A 23,982-nucleotide genomic window follows, 5' to 3' on the forward strand; every position below is an offset into this window, starting at 1 on the left:
CACATGACCCTACGCCCCAATCTATCATTTTTAAGACACACAGAGGCCACCCAGCCACCTCTAGAAGTTGAAGATGAAATGCAAAATACATCAGCTCAGTGGAGTTTTTGTTTTTTTATCTTTGTCTTCTTCCTTGAAGAGTGATATCCTTTTTTTTTTTTTTTAAAGATTATTTTTTGACAGAGTGAGGGACAGGGAGAGAGGGAACACAAGCAGGGGGAGTGGGAGAGGAAGAAGCAGGCTTCCCGGTGAGCAGGAAGCCTGAAGCGGGACTCAATCCCAGGACCCTGGGATCATGACCTAAGCCGAAGGCAGACGCTTAACGACTGAGTCACCCAGGCGCCCCTAGAAGAGTGATTTCTATCCAGGTTGACTTAACCTCCCCAGGGAATGTTTGGCAATGTCTAGAGACATTTTCGGCTGTTAAACCTAGGGGAAAGGGAGTTACTGGCACCTCTTGGGTGGAGGCCAAGGGTGCTGCCAAATGTCCTGTAGTGCAGTGGACAGTTCCCCACAGCAAAGAATAATCCATCCCAAAATGTCAGCAGTGCTGAGGCAGAGAAAACCTGTCCTAGAGCCCACTGGATACTGGGAATGGGTTGCCAGACAGCTGTCAGATTTATAAAGATCTGTATCTGTGACAGAACATACTCAACAACATTTTAAATGATTTAATGCATGTGAAGGTACTCTTTTTGTATTAATTGTTACCTTTTTATAATAAAAACATATATATCTATATATGCTTATATGCCTAGCAAAAATCTGAAGGGATGTACTCAGAAATGCTCTGATAAGTTTATGGGTAATTTTTGTTTTCTTTGTACCTTTCTGTACTGTGGTTTCTGAAAATGGTAATGTGGTATTACTTTATAAACAGGAAAAGCAGTCAAGCCCTTTGCCTTTAATGGGAGAAATTTGGGTCTGGACCATAAGTAAAGCTAGTCTGTTTCTTCTCTAGGTGGCCTGGGCCTCTCCAACACCATGTACGCACGTCTAGGAGAAATTGTCGGCCTGGATGCCTCGATCGCTGTGACCCTGGCAGCACACCAGGCTATTGGTCTCAAGGTCAAGTCTAGGGTTTCCTTCTGATGTTATGTAAAGGTCTGGAGTCACGTGGGGGTATGGAGGCAGGAGGCTTGCTCACTTTGACCATGAAGTGACTTGGGCTTGCTGTCTCAGGGTCTCGGAGGGGGGCCCTGCAGCACTCCCCTGTGATCCTCCTCTCTCTAGCCACCCAGGATGGCACTTGGTCCCCACACAAGCCACATTGCTTTGATCACACTGTCCCTTCCCTTGGAATCTTCCTTCTGTCCCCGTCGCCTTTGACGCCCACAACAGATGCCACTGCCTCCGAGGAGCCTGTCTTCACCTCACTGCTGGAAGCGAGCCTCCCCTGCTGAGCTCGGGAGTCACCAGGGCCCAGAGTGTGTCCTCCCTGCTGTTTGTGCACATGTCTTCCTTATCCCCGGGCTTGGAGCATTTTAGGGCAGGGCCATGGACACACAGTTTTCAGTGACCGGCCCGCTACTCAGGCTGTCTCTGCTCACTTTGTAGAAAGTGAAAGGAGCCAAGTGAACAGTGTGCTTGGCCCCCCCACCCCAAGAGCACTCACATTCTGAGCAGTCTTCTGGTAGAAGGAGCACAGTTCTCCCCGTGGCACTGAGAAGGAGTGTGGGAAGGCTCGGACACTGCCTCTGCACCTTCTTTCTGCCAGGTGTGGCCCCAGCACTCCTGTAGACACACGCTATCATCCAGACACCCCTCTGGTGGGTAGCATTACCGCCAGTGTGGAGTTGAGAGGAAGGAGGCTCAGAGGAGGGACATCCCTGGCCCACGGCCACCCAGCCTGGAAGTGGAGGAGCAGTGATGACGATCCCTGAGTCCAACCCAAAGCCGTGGCTGGTGCTGCAGGCCCAGGCCACGCCGGAGCGCACACTTCAGGGCGCTCCTCGGCAGCACAGCTCTCCATTTCTCCCTTGGAGCTGCCGGCTCTGAGCCCAGGGTATTTCCTCCTGCAGGAGCTGTTTGCTCCAGGAGGGGCTGTGTTCTACAAGCATGTTTCACATATTTATTTTCTCCCCACAGCTGATAGCAGCCTTGTTTGTGTTTGGTTTAGGGGATCATCTTGGCTGGCAACAAGGAGCAGAAGGCCAAATACCTGCCCAAACTGGCATCAGGGGAGCACATCGCTGCCTTCTGTCTGACGGAGCCAAGCAGGTCTGCCCTTTGGCAAGAGGTGCCACGTGGCAGCCTCCCGGGGCATCTTCCGGGTGCCCTAGGATGAGGGCTGTGGGTTTTGGTGAATAGGTGGTGGCTTTTCTCTCTTCCATCCCTGAATCTTCCAGAGAGTCGACTCAGCAACTTTTCTTTCAAATTCTCTTATCTTTACCTTGTTTCTCTGCCCAGTGAGACTTAGAAATGAGATGACATACCTGACAGCACCCATCAAATAACTGTTTTGTGGTCTGCAGTACCCCTTACATAGGATAGTGCATTCAGGCTCCTAAGCAACTTTCCAAGTGTGTAGGGCAGGCGGTACTGTCCCCACTGAACAGGTTAGGTTCAGTGAGGTTGTGTCATCAGCCCAAGGTCACGCAGCCCACTTAGGACTCAGGACTTATACTGACAAGTCCATTACTTGGACCACGCTCCATCCTGCTTCCCGTCACTTGGGAACCAGGGGTGCCCTGCAGTCCTCCTCACAGGAGCTCAGATGAGCTTGTTCTACGTACACATCCCCACATTTCAACCTAAGGCTAGGTGGTTTTCACTGCCGCTCTTTCGTGTGATGAAGCGGGGGTGGCCAAATCCAGCCTGCCGCCTGTCTTTGTAAATAAGGTTTTGCTGGAGCATGCCCTTTGTTTACAGGTTGTCTGTGGCCCCCTCATGCCACAGCGGCAGAATAGGGCAGCTGAACATCCTGTAGCCTGCAAAGCTGAATACGTTTATTAACCGGCCCTTTATTTTTAAAAGTTTGCCAACTCCTGTGTTAAAGTACCAAACCCTCCATTTGTCACCCCCCAGAACTGTTCCTCATCCCCAGTGTCGCTCACCTCAGCTGCGTGTTTCTGTTTCCACAGTGGGAGTGACGTGGCCTCCATCAAGTCCAGGGCCACGCTGAGTGAGGATAAGAAGCACTACATCCTCAATGGCTCCAAGGTAGCGCTCTGTGGCCTGCTCGGGCTCTCAGCCACAGCCTTCACCACGCACTGACCACCTCCCACACACCGCGGGTCGTAAAGCACGTACACATCAGCTCTTGGGTGGATGCAACTCTCTTTCTGGAAAAAGAAACTGTGGCTCAGGGAGGTGAAGTGACCAAATTTCAAACACATGTAAAAGTTTAGTATAATGAGCTTCCTCTCCACCAGCACTGGCTTCAGCATCTACTACCCCCAGCCCACCTTGTTTCCTCTGTCAGCACGGCCATGCCTGCGTCACGTCTCTGAGAGTTTCAGAGTGTCTCCACAAGATGAGACTAAGATACAAAGTCAAAATGCCATTCTCACATTTAAAAATTGATTTCTTTGTCTAGTCAGAATTCCAGTTTCCCTGATTGTCTCTTACCGTTTTATTTTCTGACAGTTTGCTTGAATCAAGGTCCAGAAAGTTCCATACATTGCAGTTTGTTGAGAAGTCTCCTTATCTCTCTCCCTCCCCTGCTCCCTTCTTCCCCTCTCTCTTTCCTTCCTGCCTGCTCTGCTTTCTTGAACCCTGGCTCCTTGGTTCTGGAGCTTGAGCTGTCTCAGTACCATTGGCTTCCCTTTTGTGTGCAGACACACCTACACGGCCACCTGTGCCTCTTGGGGAGCCTGGGGTGAAGCCCCGTCTTCTGTCCACACAGGTTTGGCTTCCTCAGAGCCAGGAGCTTTATGTTTCTGGCCTGAAGTTTTACAGGCCTCTGGGGTGTCTTGTGGCAAAGGGTGGAGCTGATGGGGGGGTGCATAAGTTCGGTTTTCTCCAAAGCCCTTGTTCTTTCTTCCCTCAGGTCTGGATCACCAATGGAGGACTGGCCAATATTTTTACTGTGTTTGCGAAGACACAGGTTGTTGATTCCGACAGCTCAGTAAAAGACAAAATCACAGCATTCATAGTAGAGAGAGACTTTGGTGGAGTCACTAATGGGAAACCTGAGGATAAGTTAGGCATACGCGGCTCCAACAGTAAGTAGCACGCATGTGTGCGTGCGTACGTGCAGTTGTAAAGATGTAAATAGTTTTGGTTCCATATAAACATGTCCGTAAAATCACATTAAGAATGCCACAGTGACTCCATGGCAGTGCCAAGGAGCGCCTTGAAGCTAATTTATTCTTTTAATACATGTTGTGTGTGCCCCTCTCCATGTGGAAGCCATAGTGATCTCCCTGTGAGCACTTTGCCCTGTGAGGAAGGCTGTAATGGACACCAAGGAGGCAGAGGGGTGTCCTAGGTAAACATTCCACTGCAGGACACCCCATCTTTCCTGCTTGGACCCTCCTCCTTCCTCTCACTGTCCCTTATACCCACCCAGGGCCACCTGCATTCCCTGAGCAGCACTTGGTCCCCATGAAGCTGGTGTCCTGTAAGTGGCTTCCGACCCGACCAGCACTGCCATGAAGTCCTTACAAGACTGCTTCTTGGGGCTCCTAGTTCGGATCACGGGGTATCTCTGCTGCAGGGGACTGCAGGTGGCCCCTCCGGACCCGCTTCTGTCTGCCACCTCTTCTTTAGGGATTCTGGGTTCTGGATGGCAATATTTGCCATAGTAGCCTGGTTCAGCAGGGTCAGAGGGCACTGAGCTCTGACCTGGCCCCACTGCCTAGAAACTCTGTGACCTCAAACAAGCTCATTTACTTTCCTATGCTTCCGTTTCCTCACCTAATGGAAAGGGGTGATACTAGAATGCACCTGGTGACATGACCTGGGAAGGGAGTGTTATGACATCTGTATAATGCTTCGTGCACATGGAAGCAGGTGTTACCTACCACCAGACTCATGCTGCCCATTGATACTTAGGACGTTCCAGCAGAGGAAGGAGCATGCTCAAAGGCCCAAGATAAAGAGCATGACGTGCTGGTGGGGAGAAGGTGGTCAGAGTGACCTGGGTGAGGGAGAGAGCAGGGTGGCAGCCTGCACCACTGCTGGGCCAGCGTCCGCTCTGAAGTCAGGGTAGTTGGTGTCCCTGGGATCATCAGTGGCCCCACAAGAGTGGATAGAGTGGCCCAAAGTGAGGTCAGAGAGGGAGGCAGCGTCCTCCCCACACTCAGCAGCCTGTGAAGGAATTAGAGCCACTGGGACGAGGGCCTGGCCCCATAGCCCATCTGTTATAAAATAGGACCAGCAGCCAGAGAGATGATTTCATTGTATTTCACAACCAAGCCATTGGAATAGTAGAATAAAAAGTCAGCAGCCCTGGTTGCTTGCTGTTTGGCTACTCTTGAGCCATGACCTTCTTTGTCCTGAGGCTCCCTTTTTTTCCGGTGTTAGGTTGCTGGGAGCTGCTGTATGTGACAGCCTGCAAAAACATGCTGCTGCAGAAAACATGGTGCAAAAGCCCCTGTTCCCTCCCACCTCTGTCCTCACCGCGGTCACGCTTTCCCCTCTCTGCCTGCCTCTGCACACCAAGCGCTTCCTGACTGGGGGCTGCCCCTGTCCCCCTGCCTGAGAAACCATTCGAGTGCTCAGCTGCCAGCTGCCAGTGAGCCCTTCTCGCAGCTTGCCTGTGCTGGGCAGCCAGCTCCAGGCTGTGGGTGGGGCCCGGTTGGCCGCTTGTGTACCCTGCTGGGGCTTGTTCTCACAGCAGCTCACAGGAGCCCCTGGCGGCCCGAGCCGGACCACACCAGCACAGGGACGGCCGGGGCTCACATTGGCTGGGCTCCGTGCCCCTGGCGACAGCTGGCGGGCAAGGCAGGGCAAGGCCATCTGCTTCCGCAGAGCCACAGTGCAGGCTGCGACTGCATCTGAATTAAGTGGGACCCACACTCCCATTGAATCCAGGCACCTTAGAAGGCCTGTGCCATCCACTTCCATGGTTCTGCCTCTGGCTCGTGCTCCTCCAAACTTCTGCCGAGCGTCCCCTTAGAAAAGCCTGATGGAAGCCCCTAACAAAAATGTTACTATCTGCCCCCTCTCCAACCTCTGATTCTGTCACCACTCTATTTCATCTGTAGTACTTAAACATCATCATGTCCCTAGCAAAGTAGGGGCTCCACGTGGACAGGAACCTTGTTTCTGTACTATTCTTTCAGTAGCTGGAGAATGAGTGAACGAATGAATGAATTATATTTCATGCCTATGGGTCCAGTGCGAGTGCTCTGCATTCATCAGGTAAGGCCTTCAATTTCATCTTTTTCAGCTTGTGAGGTGCATTTTGAAAACACCAAGGTGCCCATCGAGAATGTCCTTGGAGAAGTCGGAGGCGGGTTTAAGGTGCGTCATGACAGCAGCCCCCATGAGGGCCACGCGGGTTCATGGAGTAGCTTGTTGGCCCCCCTCCCCCTATCCCATCCCTGCTTGTAGCTGACCAGCGTGTGCTTGCCAGGTGACTGTGTGTAGTTCTCCGACAGGAAATCAGCAGATGGAGAAGGCGGGTCCCAGAAGAGGGAGTGTGTGGTACTGCGAGGCTTCCCTTGCGTCAAGTAGGGATAGGATTCCTCTCTCCAGCAAGTGAAAGAAAGCAGGCCAGTGGGCACTGAGGAAGCTCAGTCTCTCTGAGTGCACAGCCATGGGTCCTGTCTTGGAGTCAGATTTATTATTTTTTAATTGACCTAAAACTCATATCACATAAACTTACTAATTTTCAAATGTACACGTGGGTGTTAGTATATTCGCTGTGTTGTACAACCATCACTGTGGTCTAATTCTGGAACATTTTCATCACCCCAGAAGGAAATGCCATATCTTTTCATTTCCCCTTTCCCAGTCTTTGGTAATCGCTACTTTACTTCTGTTTCTATGGATTTGCCTATTTTGAACATTCCATGTAAATGGAACCCATATACGACCTTTTGTGTCTGGCTTCTTTCACTTAGCATAATGTTTTCAAGGTTTATCCATGCTGTAGCACTTGTCATTCCTTTCTGTAGCTGAATAATATTCCATTGTAGGGACACACCACATTTGTCCATTCGTGAGCTCATGGACATTTGGACTGTTTCCACATTGGGACTTTTATCAATAATGCTCCTATGAACATCCATATACAAGTCTTTGCGTGAACAGAATGTTTTCGGTTCTTTTGGTTATGTATACCTAGAAGGAGCATTGCTGGGTCATACGGTGACGGTATGTTCTTTTTGAGGAACTGCCAGACTGTTTTCCATAGTGGCTGCACCACTTACCTTTGCCAGCAGCAGCATAGGAGGGTCTAGTTTCTCCACATCCTTACCAATACTTGTTATTAGGCATTTTTAAAATTATAGCCATCCCGGAGGGTGTGAAGTGGTATCTCATTGTGGTTTGACTTAGATTTTCCTAATGAGTGATCAGGTTGAGCATCTTTTCATGTGCTTATTGGCCATTGATACATCTTCTTTAGAGAAATGTATTTTCAGATCCTTTGCCCATTTTTTTTAAAGCTTATTTATTAGTAATCTCTGCACCCAATGTGGGATTGAACTCATGACCCTGAAATCAAGAGTCGCACACTCCCACTGAGCCACCCAGGCCCCCCTCCTTTGCCATCTGGCTGTCTTTATTGTTTCCCAGCCTTTACCAGGTGACCTGGGCAAGTATCTTCGCTCTGGGGAGCCCCACCCACCTTGGCTGTGAATCAGGGATCACAGCAATATCTTTCTCCCTTCCTGGGTATTAATGAGAATCTGATAAATGCGTTCAGCCAAAGCCCCTGGCTAGAGGCTGCTTGGTGAATGTGGACCAAATGACTTAAGAGGTGAAAGGACAAAAAGGTAGCAGTGTGTGCACAGTGGTATGTTTATTATTTGTGTAACTCAGATGTTATATACAGATGAGAATATAGATGGAAAAAATGAAATTAGCTGAAGCTCGATTCTAAGAGAGTTGCTATGCATCGTTCAGTTTGGGTGCTCATCTTTCTAGACCTCTTTATTTATTTATTTAAGCTATTTAAAGTAGGCTCCACTCCAGCATGGAGTCCAGCATGGGGCTTGAACCCACAACCCTGAGATCACGACCTGAGCTGAGATTAAGAGTCGGACACTTAACTGACTGAGCCACCCAGGTGCCCTTTTCTAGACCTTTTTAAAGAGCATATGTCTCTTAAACATTTGGTAATACTATTTGTGTAATATAGCCTGTATTTTTTCACTTATCAAGAAATCCTAGTACTCTCTCATGCTAGTAAATGTATATTGCTAATATTTAACCCTGCAGAGTATTTCTCTGGTGGTGGCACATTTGATGTTCCCAGGTTCCTGGGGTCGGGCATTTAACACTGAACCGTATTGCGTGGGCTGTCTCCTTGCTTGTATCTGTGCGCACTTGTCTGATTATTTCCACACCTTAAACACCCAGCAGTAGGCTTTCCAGGTCAGAGGGCACAAACATTTTCAGTTGTTGGCCGCTGCTGCCGGGTTACCTGTGGAGAGTTGGGCTTGTTCCTATATGGGAGTGGCCCTTGCCCTAGTCCTTTCCACACTGCATTGAGACATTTTCCCCATTGTATTAGATGTAAAAACAATTATTTTAGTATGCAAAAGAAAATAGATTTCCAAAGCCCTTTCTTTGTTATTAGTAGGATTGCTTGCCCGTTGACCTAAATGCTAAAAAGTGAGTGCCCGGAGACCACAAAATGATCAGAGGCCAGGTGAAAATCGCCTGGCTAAAGTGGGAAAAAAAGGACGAGCCTCCTCCTGGGTAGTCAGAGGTTTTTTGTTTTTGTTTTTTTAAAGATTTTATTTATTTATTTGACAGAGAGAGACACAGCAAGAGAGGGAACAGCAGCAGGGGGAGTGGGAGAGGGAGAAGCAGGCTTCCTGCGGAGCAGGGAGCCCAATGCGGGGCTCGATCCCAGGACCCCAGGATCATGACCTGAGCCAAAGGCAGACGCTTAACGACTGAGCCACCCAGGCACCCAGTCAGAGGTTTTATCGATAGTCAGACCTTTGAGGTATGGAGGCAGTCAGTGAACTGCCGGGCAGGGGCTGTTGGAAGCATGGATTGTGTGTCACTTCTGGCAAAGTGTGATGTAGAATGCCGTTGTAAGGAGACATCTGTGGGAGAGAAGCTGGTCAAGCGGGCAGGTGCCTCATAGGCAGGAGGGGAGGCCCCATGGTTGAGGAGGGTTGATATTTGAGCTCAGGAGCCCGTCTTGAAAAAGGGCAAAATCTATTAAGATCCTCTGGGGAATGAGATCTAGTCTCAAATCCTTTTTTCTTTCTGTCTCTTTTTTTTAATGAGTGTAAGAAGAAATTCTGAAGGGGCCGTAAAATGGATTGCTTTCATAAAACCATGAACTGGCTTTTGCAAGCCCATGTGGGCAGAGGGGATGAAGTGGGAGAATTCACTTGCTCCTCATAGTCCTGGCAGGTCCCGAGACCAGTGCACACCCGAGGCCTGAGACTCAGGCAGTCTGAGATCAGAGGCACAGCCCCGAGAAGAGGCAGGCCAGGATCTGGGTGTCACACTGTGGTGGGATATAACTGTGCCTGCTCCCTCATTCTGCCCCCAAGGCCGGGCCTTGTTCCTGCATTCCCCAGTCCCCTAGGACTCAGTAGGTGAAATCTGCACTCACCTTCCCCCCCACCAGTTGTTGGAGCAGCTTCCAGCCTCACAATGTCTGCTTTGAGATTCTCCCGTTCAGGTTAACAAGTGATCATAAATTCAGAATCAGTTGCATAATTTATTCATCCAAGTCACACATAAGCATTCAGTGAAAAGCTGTAATACACTTGGAGTTGCGCTTTTAGGAAAACTGGTGTTCACAGACTCCTTTTTGCCCTCAGCCCCAGCCTGTCATTGAGGCCTCCTAGTTGGGCATCACGGGTGTGGGAGGGGCTTGGCGGGTCACTGCTGTCCTTCGGGAGGGTCATGCTGGTGGGAAAGTCTTGGTAGCTTGCAGGGTGTACCCCGTAGGTCTTAGTTTCTGCCCCTCCTCTGAGGACTAAGAATTGGCCTGTTCTACTGGAATAATGTTGTCCAGTTCCTTTATCAGGAGGTGACTCCAAGGATGTTTGTGACTGAGTCACCTTATTGTGATGTGTTGGGACCACACTGTCTCCCAGCCTGGTGGGGATTGGCAGGATGATTAACTTTCCCAGATGTGGGCACAGAATTCTCTAGAGACTTGCCTTTTGTCCTCAAGAAACCATCTGGTAAAAATAGACAAGCAGTGCTGTGGTCTGTCACCTCCAGGTCCTTTGGGCTTTTCCCAGCACAGCAGGGGTGAGCAGGACACTTTGGGAGTGCAGTCGCAGTGAGCCGCCCCCTCTCTCCCTACAGGTAGCCATGAACATCCTCAACAATGGGCGGTTCAGCATGGGCAGCACTGTGGCCGGGATGCTCAAGAAATTGATTGGTAGGTAAGTCAGGGACAGGAGCCTTTTGTGGCCCAGTCTTGCCCCTGCAGCCCCCACTCCACCCCGGAGGCTCTACGATGTCCTTACACAGGCTGCTGCTGAGCCAGGCCTTCAGATGGACAGAGAGCCCAGCTGCAGTTTAAGATGCGGACTTTGGTTTAGACCAAAAAATGTGGTCAATCTGCCCCCAAGTGGTTAATGTTCCCTTTTCACACTCCTGTTTTACCTACTCACAGAGTCAGGGAATGGGGGAGCGGACCATCAGAGGTCAAGAGGGGTTGCTGCTCTGACCACTAAGAACAGAGCTACTTCACAAACATTCAGATGTGAGCAAGACATCAGTGCTAATTCAGTGGGAGACTCGGTGGGTGAGGAGTGGAACTCCGATTACTTAGCCTCAGGATCTTCCCTTTGTTTTTTCTGTTAGCATACCTGAAACCTAGAATGTTTTGTCAGTGAACTTAGAACAGCCCTGTGGGGTTTTGTTGGGCATGGATGTCATTATCATCTTAGCTTTGTGGAGGCGACTGCAGTGAAAGGGGCCCTGGTTGCGGGGGGGGGGGGGGGGGGGCGCTGGTCTAGTGCTTATGAAGTTCCTCAGAGTTCAGGGCCAGGTGGGGACAGGGAGGCTTTGTTTTCATCTCTTATCTCCATTTCATAGATGAGGAGCCTGAGGCTCAGAGAGGGTAAGTGATTTGTCCAAGGCTATACTCATTTGGGCCTAAAAGCTGATCCTGTCAGACTCCAAACTCAGGCCTCGGCTCACTTTGCTAAGCTGAGCCTGGGCTTCCCCATCAGGAAAACTTCCCCATCAGGCCTAAGTGCCCTGGGCCTCTGCTTCCCCATCAGGAAAACTCCTTCATGCAAGAGCTTAATGGGGGCTCTCATGGTCGGCCTGCCCCCAAAGGAGGTAGACTCTTGAGAAGGCTGACTGCAGGGGGAGGGGCTGGCATTTGCCGCTGACCACTGGGAGGCTGCCATATTCTCTTGGGCACCTGGTACAGCTTTATACACGACAGGCTGCCCTCCTGCTCTAGTGATGGACAGCTGTGACAGGCATGAGCCTGCTCCTCCTTTCGGGTGCTTCCAGGGCCCTGGCTCCGTGCTAGGTGCCTTACTTACACCTGCAGCTCTGGCAGCCTTGGCAGCAATGCTGTGAGGTCAGTGGTGATGTTCAGGGATGGTAGTTGTTGGCCCGGCCTATCATCTGGTAAGGAAAAGTGTCAGGTTCAGGCCTGTCTGACCAGATATGCTAGGAAGGGGCAGCGCTGTCTTGCAGGGTGTTTGGTCTCAGCAGACCTGTTTCTCATAGTTCCTGCCTGAGTATTGGTAGAGTAATGATGATAGCCTTAGGAAATTGTTTTCGGATAGCCAGAAAATGGTTCTTTTTAATGACTCTGCTCTTCAGAAATGACTGCTGCATATGCCTGCTCGAGGAAACAGTTCAACAAGAACCTCAGTGAATTTGGACTAATTCAGGTACTGAAGGTTACGGGTGCCGCATATATTGGTTTCACGTGTGGGCATGAGAAATGTGCCTTTGTGGTCTGTGCTGGTGACTGCCGTGCAGTGATTGGGAAGAAGACAGGATAAGGCTTTATTTAATGTGGCTCGCTGTCATGAATGCTGGGGCTTGGTGCTCTTGGGCATTGAGGCTCTGGACTTCATTACCTTCTCTGCTGGCTGGCACATCTGGGTCTCAGCACATGCAAATTGTTTCTTGATTGTGTTTTTTTCTGAACACCCCAGGAGAAGTTTGCCCTGATGGCTCAGAAGGCTTATGTAATGGAAAGCATGGCCTACCTCACTGCGGGGATGCTGGACCAACCAGGGTTTCCTGACTGCTCCATCGAGGCTGCCATGGTGAAGGTAATCCCTGCCCAGCCTGAGAGACCCAGAATAGTTCCTTAGCTGCAGCCTTTCAGACCCAGTGTTCCCTGCCATCTTCCTCTTCTTGTAAGCTTATAGGTCATTTTATCATTGATCCAGTATTTATGACATCCCCACCATGTGCCAGGCATGGCCCTAGGACACAGCTGGGGAGGCCAGCATGGCACAGGAGAAACAGCAAGGAACAGTGCCCAGTCGAGTGTGTTGATAGGGACAGGACAGTGTCTCCCCAGCACAGTTTGTGCCAAGTTGTTACTAGTTGATAGCAGATGGAGAAAATATAGGCCATGTTATAGTTTCCCATCAGTATGCAATAGCAGCTGAGCTTTCTTGAGAAGGACTTTATTGTGGGTGGACGGCCTTCCACTTTTGTGTGTCACCCACAGCCAGGTGTCAAGCCAAGCAGTTCATATGCAGAGGAGTGAGCTGTGGGTGAATGGGGCTGGGTGGGCAGGGTCAGGCCTCCTGGAGAGGGAGTCTGAGGTGGGTTTTAAAAGGACAGGAGTTTTCTCCATGTGGAAGGTATGGAGTGGGCCCTTCCACCCCAAGGAAGCCTCAAGAGGTAGGAAGAGTCACGGTAGATGGGGAGCCACGACTGATCACTGTGGTCCAGGAAGAAAAGGACGTGCCTGAGGCCACCCAGTGAGACTGTGACAGGGCTGCTACCTGGGTCAGTCTCGTCCTAGAGCCAGGTTCTCCACGCTGAGCCTCCCACTCCGTCCCCAGGCAACCTACCCTGGCTGAAGCCCCCCCTTGTGAAAGGCACCCAGCACTGTCACCCCTGTGCTAACCGGGTCCTGGCTCTGTGGCAGGTGTTCAGCTCAGAGGGCGCCTGGCAGTGCGTGAGCGAGGCACTGCAGATCCTCGGGGGCTCGGGCTACGTGAAGGACTACCCGTACGAGCGCTTCCTGCGTGACAGCCGCATCCTGCTCATCTTCGAGGTGAACGCCCAACATTCCCGCCACCCACCCCAAGGGCTCTCGTCTGTCCCTCCTCACACCTCTGCGTAGCCCCATTTCCCAGGGGTGGAGGGGAGGCTGAGGGGCCAAGTGAGGGCCCTTTCTGCTGAGTCTGCACTTCCATTGGCGGTGGTGGGACAAGCAGAGATCCCACAGGAGGCCTGGTTGTGCCTCCAGGGCTCATTCTGGGTCTGGCTTTCCTCCTCAGGATATGGAGGCAACTCAGCAGCGTCCTCTCTACAGGCTTCCCCCGCCCTGACACCTCTCTCTCTAATTGCTGCCCCCCTCCATGGGTTCACAAGCCTAAAAAGGGAATTCAGTGAGGGGGAGACCCCGGGTGGGGTAAGAAAAGGGGGGTTGGGACCACAGAGAAGCTTTTGGGGAGCTTGCGGTCTGACTGAATGGCCTGGCTGACCGGGGTGGACTGTGGAATACCCTCACAGTGAGGGCCTGAGCGGCACCTCCCCCTACAGTGGGCTGGAGTCTCAGGAAGCAAGTGCATTTGGCCTTTGGGGGCAGAAACAACTGTGGCCTGGCCAAGGGGGGGGGTGGTTTGGGCCAAGGACAGGGAGATGGAATGTGCCAGGCCCGATCGGGCCTTACCTGCCAGCGCTGGGTAGAATGAGCAAGTCTTTGTGAGAGCAGTGAATAGTCCTAGTAGGGGGGAGCTGGGGCAGGTGGTAGAAAAGTTGATGGGGTGGGGGCAGAGGGTAGATGAGAAGGGGAGACAAGTAGCCAGGCTATGGAGGACCTTGACCAATAAGCAGAAGAATTTGGATCTTACTGTGCAGGCACTGGAAGCCATCAGAGGTTTCTGAGCAGGGAATGACTTGAATGCATTCCCATTCTGGGAAATTCCCCAGGGGCTGACGTGGTTGGGGGGGGCGGTTTGCAGAGGCTAGGTGCATGCTGCAGAAGAGAAGGGTTGACTTCAGAGGCTGTAGAGAGAGACAGTTGGAATTTTAGGATGGTCGTAGGGTGTGTAGGAGGCAGGCCCGTAGACGAGGCTTAGAGCCTGAGCAACCAGTGTGGTTTCTGAAAGGCACCTTCAGATCTCATGTAGGTGGGGCCCAGCTCCTGGGCGCCCCAACCCAGGGGGAAGGACTCATGGCTGTTCTTGTTCTTGGTATGCCCCCCAGCATCCCAGCCCTTGGTCCTCTTCCTTAGAGACAGACAGGATATGATGTGACCAGCCTGAGGGCACAAGGGGCACTTTCCCAAGGGCATGGGGACATGTCCCATTCCTGCTGCCCCAGGACTGCTTCTTCTAAGGCCGTTTCCCCTTGGTCGGTTGAATTTGGTCCTGACTGGGTGGGGCACGGAGGGCCACGGAGCCCTCAGTATGAAGCAAATGCTCCGGTCTGGAGACTGTGCAGGATGGGGCACACCTTAGCCTGCAGGCCTCCAAGCTCTTCTTCTCTCCCATGGGAGTCTCCTGTCCACAGCCCAGCCTGGCTGCAGGCTTCAGTGCCCAGTGCTGGCCCTGTGACCTGCAGCACCACTGTGCATGTCGGGCAGAGGTGTGGCCCACCTCTCGGACATAATCCCAGGTGGTGAGCAGTGTGTGCCAGGTACAGCAGCAGGGGAGAGGTGGCCCTCTGGGTATGGATACCTGGCACTAGGGAGCTGCCAGCTCTCGTCCTCAGTGGCCAGTTGTTGCCCTGAGGAATCTGGTGGCACCCACCCAGCATTTGCTGCTCCTGGGCACCAGCACCCCTCCCTCCTGGGGAAGGTGGTTTCTCCCATTTTAAAGAAGCCGAATTGGAGGCTTGGAAAAAGGAATGAGTCCTGTATGGTTGGTCATAGAGAGGTGGTAGACCCTGAGGGAGGCCACGGCTGTCTGGTCAGCCCCCTGCTCATCCCTGTGGAGGTGGTAGCCAGTGTGTTGCCCTCACCCTCGGGTCACAGCCCTGCTCCCAGTGTGAGGCTGCTTCCAAAGCGGCAGCTTCCGTGGCACTGGCAAGTGGGCAGTGGGGTGGCCAACCCAATTACATGCACAGCACAAACAGGGCCATCCCAATGGGGCCAGCTTGACCTCCATACCGATCTGGCCACAGGGAACCAACGAGATTCTCCGGATGTACATTGCCCTGACAGGCCTGCAGCATGCCGGCCGCATCCTGACTGCAAGGATCAAGTAGGTGCCAACCCCATGTGCCCATGAGAGGTCCATCCTGGGGCGGCAAGAAGGGGATCCCTGTCCTGGGACGGGGGCCATGAAGCCATGTAGTCAGAGGCTGGCTGGAGGGAGGGAAGGGGACCAGAGCCTTAAAAGCCAGGCTCTAGAGCTTGGCCTTCATCTGCTAGTGATAAGTGGGGCCAGCTGCCTCACTGTTCTCCCCCGGCAGCTCCCGTCTCCCCCTGCTGCAGGGGGAAGTGAGCGCTCCCTTCAGAACCTGGTGAGAGCCATCCCTCCAACAGGCGCTGGGCTCAAAGGCTAACACGAGACTATTCTCTTCTCTCACTCTCTTGCTCCTCTTGCCCCCCATCAGGGGCCTGGAGCACTTAGAAATCACTGCTGGAGCCCAGTATGGGCTGCTCAGAGCATTTTGCAGACTCCTTCACCCCAGGGCACCCCCTGGGGGCTGGCTGTGACTGTGACTGAGTGCTCTGTGTGGCTCTACCTCAGAGACCAGCTGTTCTCTGACAGGCGGGGAGGTCTTGGGCATCCAGCAGGCCCAGGGCAGGGCAGCACCTGGGTCCTGAGTTGGTCCCTTGAATGCCTTGGATAGTCAGAGGGAACGGGTGTTGCTGGGCAATGGGAACCAGCAGTGGGGCCTGAGGTCACAGGGCCGTGGGCTTTCTGCAGCGAGCTTAAACGGGGCAACGTGACCACTATCCTTGAGACCGTCGGCCAGAGGCTGCGAGACTCCCTGGGCCGAACCGTGGATCTGGGGTTGACAGGGAAGCTGGGAGCGGTGCACCCCAGTGTCGCAGTGAGTGGGCACATGTGGCATACTCCCCCATGTGGGGCCCTCCTGATGGATATCCCCTTCCAGAGGGCTGTGACCAGGGTGTTGGGGAGGATGACCCAGCCTGGTGGCAGATCCTGGGCCCCAGAGCCCCAGCCGGGTGGGATGGGCACCGTGGGGAAGTGTCACTAAGTGGTCTTTCCCCTGGCATACTTAGGACAGTGCCAGCAAGCTTGAGGAGAACGTGTATTACTTTGGCCGCACTGTGGAGACGCTGCTACTTCGCTTTGGCAAGGTACCCGGGCCCCTGCCAGATCTGGGGATGGCAGGCCGACTTCGGGGTCAGGGAGATGGGGTGTTTTCCCAAGTGTCTGCCTTTGGGACCAGGCCTAGAAAGAAATCTTGGTCACCATGAAGGGGTGGGGTGGGGCTGCCTATTCCCGGGGGCCACTTGGGTGGGTACCTTCCCGGTAAAGAGAGGTTCTTTGGAGTAGGGAGGGCCGCCCTGCCTGGGCCCAAATCTAGGGCCCTGCTCTGTGAGGCTGTTGCTGCTCAGGGTGACATGAAGCACAGTAAGCAACAGCCAGTGGTCTCAGCCAGGTTTCTGGGACCTGGCCTTGGCTTGACCCATGCCCAAATCTAGACAGAAGGGAAAACAAGGCAGCCAGTGAGCCAACGGGAGAGGCAGTGTCAGCCCCCCTTTACTGAGGCATGAAATGAGTCTTGGAGATGGCTGAAGATGTGCCCAGGCAGGGAGGCCCTGGGTTCCGAGTCTCCACCCTGGGCTCTGTTCACAGACCATCGTGGAGGAGCAGATGGTCCTGAAGCGGGTAGCCAACATTCTCATTAACCTGTACGGCATGACAGCTGTGCTGTCGAGGGCCAGCCGCTCGATCCGCGTGGGGATCCGAAATCACGACCACGAGGTGAGCCTCTCTGCTGGCTTCATCCCCTGCACTTTAATGAAGCCTGTGGTTGGGGGAGGGGGTCAGTGGGTGGCATGGGCAAGTCAAGGGCCTTGACCCAGGCATGGTCCGAGGAGGCAGGCAGGTTGGCTGAGTTGTGGCCATGGCCAGCATTGGTGGTCAGCTCCGATGAGAAGGTTTGGGCTGCTCAGGACATGGGGCCACTCTCTTTTGTCTTTCTACCTGAGGGAAGAGGGTAGGTGAGTGATGGGGTCCCAAACCTTGTGCCCTCACCCCGTCTGCCTTCCTTATCCTGCCTGAGGGGCTGGATGCAGTCACTGACTGCCTACTGTGTGCTGGGTCTTTACATGCATTGTCCCACAACAGCCTGTGGGCATTAGGATTATGATGGCCTTCCTGCCATAGAGGAAACTGAGGCTCAGAAGTGTTGAGTAATTTGCTCTTGGGGACAGAGCTAATTGGGTCAGGGCTGGAATTAGAACCTAAGAGTCTGATTCCTGAGCCAGGCCTTTTGACCCCAGCCAAGATTCTGAGTTTGGCTGAGTTCCTTAAAACTCACACACCGGGGGAGGTGGGGGGTTGCCCTACGTCATCCTCTTGTAGACTGCATTCTCCAAGAAACGGCCTACAAACTGTGTACATGGAACAGATGCACTTAATAACATGTCTTGGTTGTGGCAGGTTCTGCTGGCCAACATCTTCTGTGCAGAAGCTTACTACCAGAATCTCTTCACCCTGTCCCAGCTGGATAAGTGTGAGTAGGGGTGGCCTTGGGAGGGAGGTGTGGGCCTGAGTCCAGGTGACTGTTGAGGGCCAGCCTCCCAGGGCCTGCTGGCTGCTCACCAAGCTCTCCTTTGAGTGATGGCTGGTAGGGTCGGGTGCACCTACAGCAGGCCTGCCAGATAGGAGCATGTACCTGCAGGTGAAGACTGTCAGAGCTCCCACAGGTGTGGCCCAACGTGCCTGGCCTGAGTCTGGCAGCTGCCCTCCTAGCATATGTCCCAGGCTTTGGCCCTAGCCTCTGCAGGGGCTTGGCTCATAGGGCTGCTTGTCTGGAATGCTCCTCCTCTACCTTAGCCCCTTGGCCATGTCTGAGAACACCTGGCTCAGATTCGTCTTCTGACCCTTAGAGTCGATTTGGCTCCAGGGCTCCATGTCATGTTCCCCCTGCTGTAGAGACCAGCCCTGTTGTCAAGTGATGGAGGAGAGGAACACACAGTTGTGTGCAGCTCCTGGCTCTGGGTGCTGGCGTGTCTGTTCCGTGCTGTGGCGGGAAGGCATGGTTGCTCCTCTCGTAAGCTTGACTGGCAAGAGGGTCCTTCTCCAGCCCCTGCTCCCACAAGATCCAGAGTTCTCAGGGATTAATAGGATGAGCCCTTTGTTTTTCAGGATGAAGCCCCATCCCTCTTTCTCCCTGCAGCCAGAATCACCTCCTAGGGGTGTGGAGGAGGAGAGTTACCTTTAGGGTTCCTTCACAGTGGGTGGGCCAACTTTGTTTGAAACAAAACAGAGACACAGTAGCCCCAGCAGTACTCGGTCCTCACAAGCCTATTCTTTTTTCCTCCCAGATTCTCCAGAAAATCTAGATGAGCAGATTAAGAAAGTGTCCCAGCAGGTCCTCGAGAAGCAAGCCTACGTCTGTGCCCACCCTCTGGACAGGACGTCCTGAAGCAAAGGGACAGTGTTCCCTGCTGCCCCCAGGCCATGGCCCATCGATGGACAACTTTCTCCGGAAGGTGGAGCCATTTCTTCCCCCTGTACACCAGAGGGGCTTTTTCCTGGCCTGAGGGTGCCTCCTCACACTTTGCCCTGCAGGCACTGCTGCGTGACCTGGTCCCAGGTGCTGAAGAGACCGAGAAAATGCAGTTGGTGACACCTGGGATTTGAGGGGCTTCCGCTAGTTTAGATGTCACAGTGGCAGTGGGCTCATGTTGCTGCCTCTGTGGCAGGAGACTGGCAGGGACATGGATAGCCACTTCTGCTAGACCACACATTCTTGTAGACTGCGTTCTCCAAGAAACGGCCTACAAACTGTGTACATGGAACAGATGCACTTAATAACCAAAAATATAAAATGCACAAGTTTGTGTTTACCCTTCTAGCGTTTGTGCTGTACTGATCCTGTTCCTCCTCAGAACCCTGAGATCCGCCCTCTGAGGATGGCCTCCAGTGCGCTTTGTCTTCTCCCTGCAGGAAGAGGGCCCTGCATGCTGAGGAGCCGGTGCCCAGGCCAGGCCACAGTGCCCTGGGGATTATCAAGCCCGTCTCTGGTCCTTCTCAGGTGCTGGGTGAAAACGGCACAGTCTGGTACATGACAGCACACGCTTTTCCTGCCGGGGGCCTTTCTCTGCTGTCTGTACAGAGCTTAGCCTCCACTCCTGAAGGGGGGACAATGCGGAATCTTAAGGTGGCACTAATAGGCCTTTGCGTTTTTTTAGGCTCCTTTCTGGGCCGTTTGGGGCTCCAGAAAACCTACTACAGCTGTTGTCTTGAGGTGGGAGGAGAAGGCCAGGCTCTTTCCTTTTCCTTCAAGTACTGGTCGGTCTGCTGTGCAGACACCTGGGCTGGCCTGAGCACTCTGCCAGGGACTAGGTAACTAATCTTCAAAAGGTAAAAGGTGATGAATCTTGTGACATTGGAGGTAACTTTCCAGTGAAACCTGAAGGTCTTAAAGTGTTTTGTTGGCAAGGAAGTACTGTGTACAAAATGGAGAGTACGAATCTGGTACAGTGCCAGGGAAGTTTGGGAAGCAGCTGTCCAGACCCCATGCCCTTTGGGAAAGGGGGCTTCACTGTAGGCCCTGTGGCATGGGCACCCCTGGTTCAAATCTCCCTTTCCTAGCTGCCATTTCCGAGTTTTCTTTAAACATGGTGAGGAGGAGAGGCCCCAGCGCACATCTGTGGTGTGCTGTCAGCGGGTACAGGCTGCCGGACATGTCCAGGGAGCACAGGCTGGGAAGGCCTGCGGTGGAGCCCAGCGGCGGCACTTGGGCCAAGGAGGCAATCTGGCATTGCTGGGCTGGGCCACGCCAACAGGTAGCAGGAGACCTTCACGCCACCCCAGAGCCCGGAGCCTGTTCTGAAGGGAGGCAGCAAGGGCCAGACAGTGGGGGAAACAAATTTCAGCAGCTTGTTGGCACTTCCTCCTGTTTCATGGAGCTGTTACCAGCTGCCCTCAGGGGTTGGGGGAGGAAAGAAATGCATTTTTGTTTATCTGTTCTGGCTTTCTGAGAAAGGTTTCTCTGGCAGACCTTGTCGCTAGATAAACTCCTCTCTCTTTCTCCCTGAACAAAGTTCCTGGCAACCAGCAAATTTGGGTTCTCTGTCAACCTGTAAATGATCTGGAGGCCCATCTTCATAAACAGAAGGATGAGAGGGACCCATGCTTCTAGACTCCCTCCCTCCCCCACATGGAAACGGCAACATCATGGAGCAGGAAGGGAGTTAGAAGGTCCCAGAGGTGCCCAGGGCCTCTGCCCCCAGCTGCTGGCCAGGCATCTAGACATGCATAATGTGTGTTGGGGCTCAGAAAGCCCTTAGACTGATCTCCCAACTTAGGTGTTTTGTAGCTAAGAAACCAGGCCCAGAGAGGTGCCTGGGTGGCTCATTCGGGTAAGCAGGAAGCTCTTGATTTTGGCTCAGGCCAGGATCTCAGGGTCGTGGGTTCAAGCCCTGTGTCAGGCTCCACGCTCAGCAAGGAGTCGGCTTGAGGATTCCTTCTGCCCCGCCCCCACTCGCACATGCACGTGCTCTCTCTCAAACCATCTGGTGGGGTTCCAGGGACCAGGAGCAGTGAAGGGACTTGCGCAACGTCACACAGCAAGTTCGTATTACAGCTGGAGCTAGAATCCAGGGCTCCTGAGTTCCAGCCCAGCACATTAATGCCAGACCTATTCTGACTCAACTTCCTAGCTTTAGGTAAAACAAAAAGGCCAGAGATGCGAAGCAGTAGAGGTCCTGACTACACGCAGCGTCAGGAGGCTCCGCCTTGCAGAGGTCGCTGTTACCTGTTGCAGGCCTTGGTGCTGGAGGAGGGGGCAGCTCAAGGAAAAGCGGTGGCTTCTTATACAGGTCAAAGTCCTGCTGGCGCCGGTCCCAGCTCCACCTCTCTCGATCCAGCACAGTAGCAAACCGGGCATCTTCCCTCCACTCCTACATGGCGAACACCCCAGTAAGTTAGGACGGAGGGCCCTGCGGACACCCCACCTGAGGCCCCACCCCACCCCACCCTGTGGACCTCATTCAGCTCCGCGGCGGTGCCAGTGGGAGGCAGTCTGAGGTGATGGTTGTTTTCAGGGCTTCTGTGAAGACCTGTCAGTTGGAATCCGTTGGCTGTGAGCCAGGCCTGGCAGGATTTCTTCTTGGCTTTCTTCTCCTCTTCCTCTGAGTCCTGAGGCTCCACCATGGCTGAGAGGTACTCCTGGGAGTACGTGAATCTCTTCCTTGGCTCCTGGACAAGGGGCAGACACGAGGATAGAAGGGCTGGTAGCAGCCATGGACGGGGCTGACTGGCCCTCTGATCTCCAAGCAAGCGTAGGAAACAGTGGCACATTGGGGCATAATGACAGTTCCTGACAACATAGCTGGACCATTCAGAATAACTGAACTGTGAGGGTCACGTTCCTGTTCTCTTTGACAGAGCATCCCTTCTCTAAAGGTAACATGTTGGAAGCCTGCCAAGGCTTTTCCTTTGGGGTGACAGCAATGAAATGCTTTCTAGAGGTGAGGACCCTGCAGTTGTTTGCAGCCAGGTACATATGAGTCTATGTTGAGGATCTCTCGGCTCACCCTTGTGTGTGGAGGATTCCCATAGAGTGTGGGAACATAACACCTCTCCCCCCAGTACCTGGTCCCTTGTCTCCTTCCTCTCGCTGATTGGCTTTCTTGTGCACACTAGAGATCCCCTGCTGACCTCCAGGCAGTATGGTCAAAAGCAGAAAGAGCTCACTGGATTAGCCAATTACTTTTCTGTCTGGAGTTATAAGCATTGCCTGCCTGCCTCCCTCTCTTGGCCTCTCACTCACCTTGGCCATCTCTCGATACAGCTCCTTCTTAGCAAGCTCTGTGGAGTTCAGGGTCTGGATACTGTAGTTATAAACAGCATCTCTGGCAGGGGCTGAAATTCTGATCACCTTCACCACAGCCTTTGAAGGCTTCTTGCTAACCTGGTAGGCTCCAGTAATATTTTTCTGAAGAAAGAGACACCAGTCATTACACATAGGCCCCTCAACACCAGCTGCCAGCTTGTGGTGAGCAAGGTGATCTGTGGGACATGGCCACAGGGCAGGTATTACCTCTCGAATTCTGGAGCTGCCATTCCATCACAGAACCCTACCAAAGGGCCATCTGCTCCAACCCCGCACTGTCCGTGGTGGAAGTCAGGGCCAGAAATGAGATTTGCCTAAGGTCAAAGTAACTGGAACACACAACACCCAGCCACAGATAGCATTTGGGGCTCAGATGGTCAGAAGAGGGAGAAGCTTGAAGCTTTTGTGGCATATACAGGGAAGATTATAACCTCAGGCAGCAAGGACTGCCATCCCTGCCCATGGTCACCTTTTACTGCTGACTACATCAGGAGTGTCACCTCTCCAGAGCCCCCAAGATGGTCTGTCAGCTTCCTTTGTGAATGAAAGCTGCAGTGAGGAGAGAGAACAGGAGGTGGCAGGGAAAGGTGGCTGGAACCCCCAAAAGAAAGAGTTGCACTCTTAAGTACTGTGTAGTGTAGCTTGCCCGTCACTTGCCTATTAACCTTCAGCAAAATCACCTTTAAGCTGAAGATGGTGACCTTGACTCACATTAACCACTTCTTTAGGCCAAGCCCCAGTGTCTTAGCTTTGGAATCTTTGAGGAGTTTCTGTAAAGAATGCAAAATAATCAAGGGAAAGTTTCAATAAATCTATGACTCACACACAGGAGTGAAAAGTCAAGGCAACAAGACCCCTACAGCTTGGAGCAATAGGGCCTGGAGGCAAAGGCCACAGATCATTGGATGAGGGACAAAATTCCTGCCTTTGAGCACCTTCAAGAGGACTATGCCAGAGGGGCCATCTAAGCTGGGACCTTGTAATGGCACACACATAGAGCACTGAGTATTCTGTCCAGTTTTTCTAGTTGTTTTCAGTGGGAGGGTTGGTTTGAATGAGTCGGCCTCCTTTCTTAAAGTGCAAGTCCCCTGCTCCTTCCAAACCTTAGAGCGAGTGGATTACGACCGGGGGAGACAGAGTTCTCCTTTCATGATACTTCTTCCTTAGCGTTTAAAATGGAAGTTCTGGCCGAAAGAGATCATGTGGTGAGGTGAGAACAGTGGTCAGCAGTTATTCTGGACACCTGGGGTTCCCTGCCCTGGAGCTGAAGGCTGCAGGGAAATTTGGAATCCACAGCCAAAGGAACTAGATGCCTGAGAAGTAGAACCAGCATAAAAGACCACAGACACAAACTGAACTGAAGCCAAGCTATTGGAAGAGATGGGATAAAAATTTAAGGCAAATGTAATAATCATTCTTAAAAGCAGCTGATTAAAGAAACGCAAATAGTGGGTGTAAAACATTAGAGTTGAAATAAAGGGCACAAGCGAGCAAGACGCCCCGCGAAAGTGGGGCAGCTGTAGAACAAATTAGTGGACTGGGAACCAGCTTGAGATAAAATTAGAAAGCCTGAGTTTAGAAACTGGGAACCGAAGTGGAAACATTCAAATAACAGAAGCCCCAAAAGGAAGGAGAAAGCAGGAGTAGGAGATTTTAAGAAAGAAGGAGCCTCAGAATAGCTAAGGAAAATTCCAGGCCTGGGCACACAGTGACATGTAAGACCACAAGGGC

At 52.7% G+C, this 23,982-nt stretch overlaps 2 protein-coding genes across 8 annotated transcripts in view; one reads left to right on the forward strand and one right to left on the reverse strand.

The window, feature by feature from the left end:
• The window catches only part of ACAD9 (acyl-CoA dehydrogenase family member 9), a 44,412-nt gene extending 25,146 nt beyond the window's left edge, over positions 1-19,266 (forward strand). Inside the window, exons 4-18 of the mRNA XM_027585531.1 lie at positions 962-1,068; positions 2,120-2,220; positions 3,084-3,162; positions 3,992-4,166; positions 6,338-6,411; positions 10,402-10,477; positions 11,887-11,957; positions 12,228-12,347; positions 13,181-13,309; positions 15,385-15,464; positions 16,137-16,263; positions 16,457-16,534; positions 17,037-17,165; positions 17,847-17,919; positions 18,734-19,266. Of these exons, the coding sequence (XP_027441332.1) occupies positions 962-1,068; positions 2,120-2,220; positions 3,084-3,162; positions 3,992-4,166; positions 6,338-6,411; positions 10,402-10,477; positions 11,887-11,957; positions 12,228-12,347; positions 13,181-13,309; positions 15,385-15,464; positions 16,137-16,263; positions 16,457-16,534; positions 17,037-17,165; positions 17,847-17,919; positions 18,734-18,834 (1,520 nt within the window). The 3' untranslated portion in view covers positions 18,835-19,266. The remainder of the gene's footprint in view (positions 1-961; positions 1,069-2,119; positions 2,221-3,083; positions 3,163-3,991; positions 4,167-6,337; positions 6,412-10,401; positions 10,478-11,886; positions 11,958-12,227; positions 12,348-13,180; positions 13,310-15,384; positions 15,465-16,136; positions 16,264-16,456; positions 16,535-17,036; positions 17,166-17,846; positions 17,920-18,733) is intronic.
• The window catches only part of CFAP92 (cilia and flagella associated protein 92 (putative)), a 75,789-nt gene continuing 68,983 nt past the window's right edge, over positions 17,177-23,982 (reverse strand). For 4 of the 7 annotated variants that reach the window (XM_027585529.2, XM_027585526.2, XM_027585528.2 and 1 more), the window contains 4 exons: positions 22,189-22,353; positions 21,402-21,614; positions 21,172-21,316; positions 17,177-17,383 (listed from right to left, as the gene is read on the reverse strand). In XM_027585529.2, the coding sequence (XP_027441330.1) occupies positions 17,325-17,383; positions 21,172-21,316; positions 21,402-21,614; positions 22,189-22,353 (582 nt within the window). In that variant the 3' untranslated portion in view covers positions 17,177-17,324. Of the gene's footprint in view, positions 17,388-20,264; positions 20,334-21,171; positions 21,317-21,401; positions 21,615-22,188; positions 22,354-23,982 lie in introns of those variants that run through there. The other 3 variants (XM_027585527.2, XM_027585525.2, XM_027585530.2) reach the window with 3 other exon arrangements.

This window comes from Zalophus californianus, chromosome 1, assembly GCF_009762305.2.
Source record: "Zalophus californianus isolate mZalCal1 chromosome 1, mZalCal1.pri.v2, whole genome shotgun sequence".
In the NCBI taxonomy this organism is placed as follows: Eukaryota; Metazoa; Chordata; class Mammalia; order Carnivora; family Otariidae; genus Zalophus; species Zalophus californianus.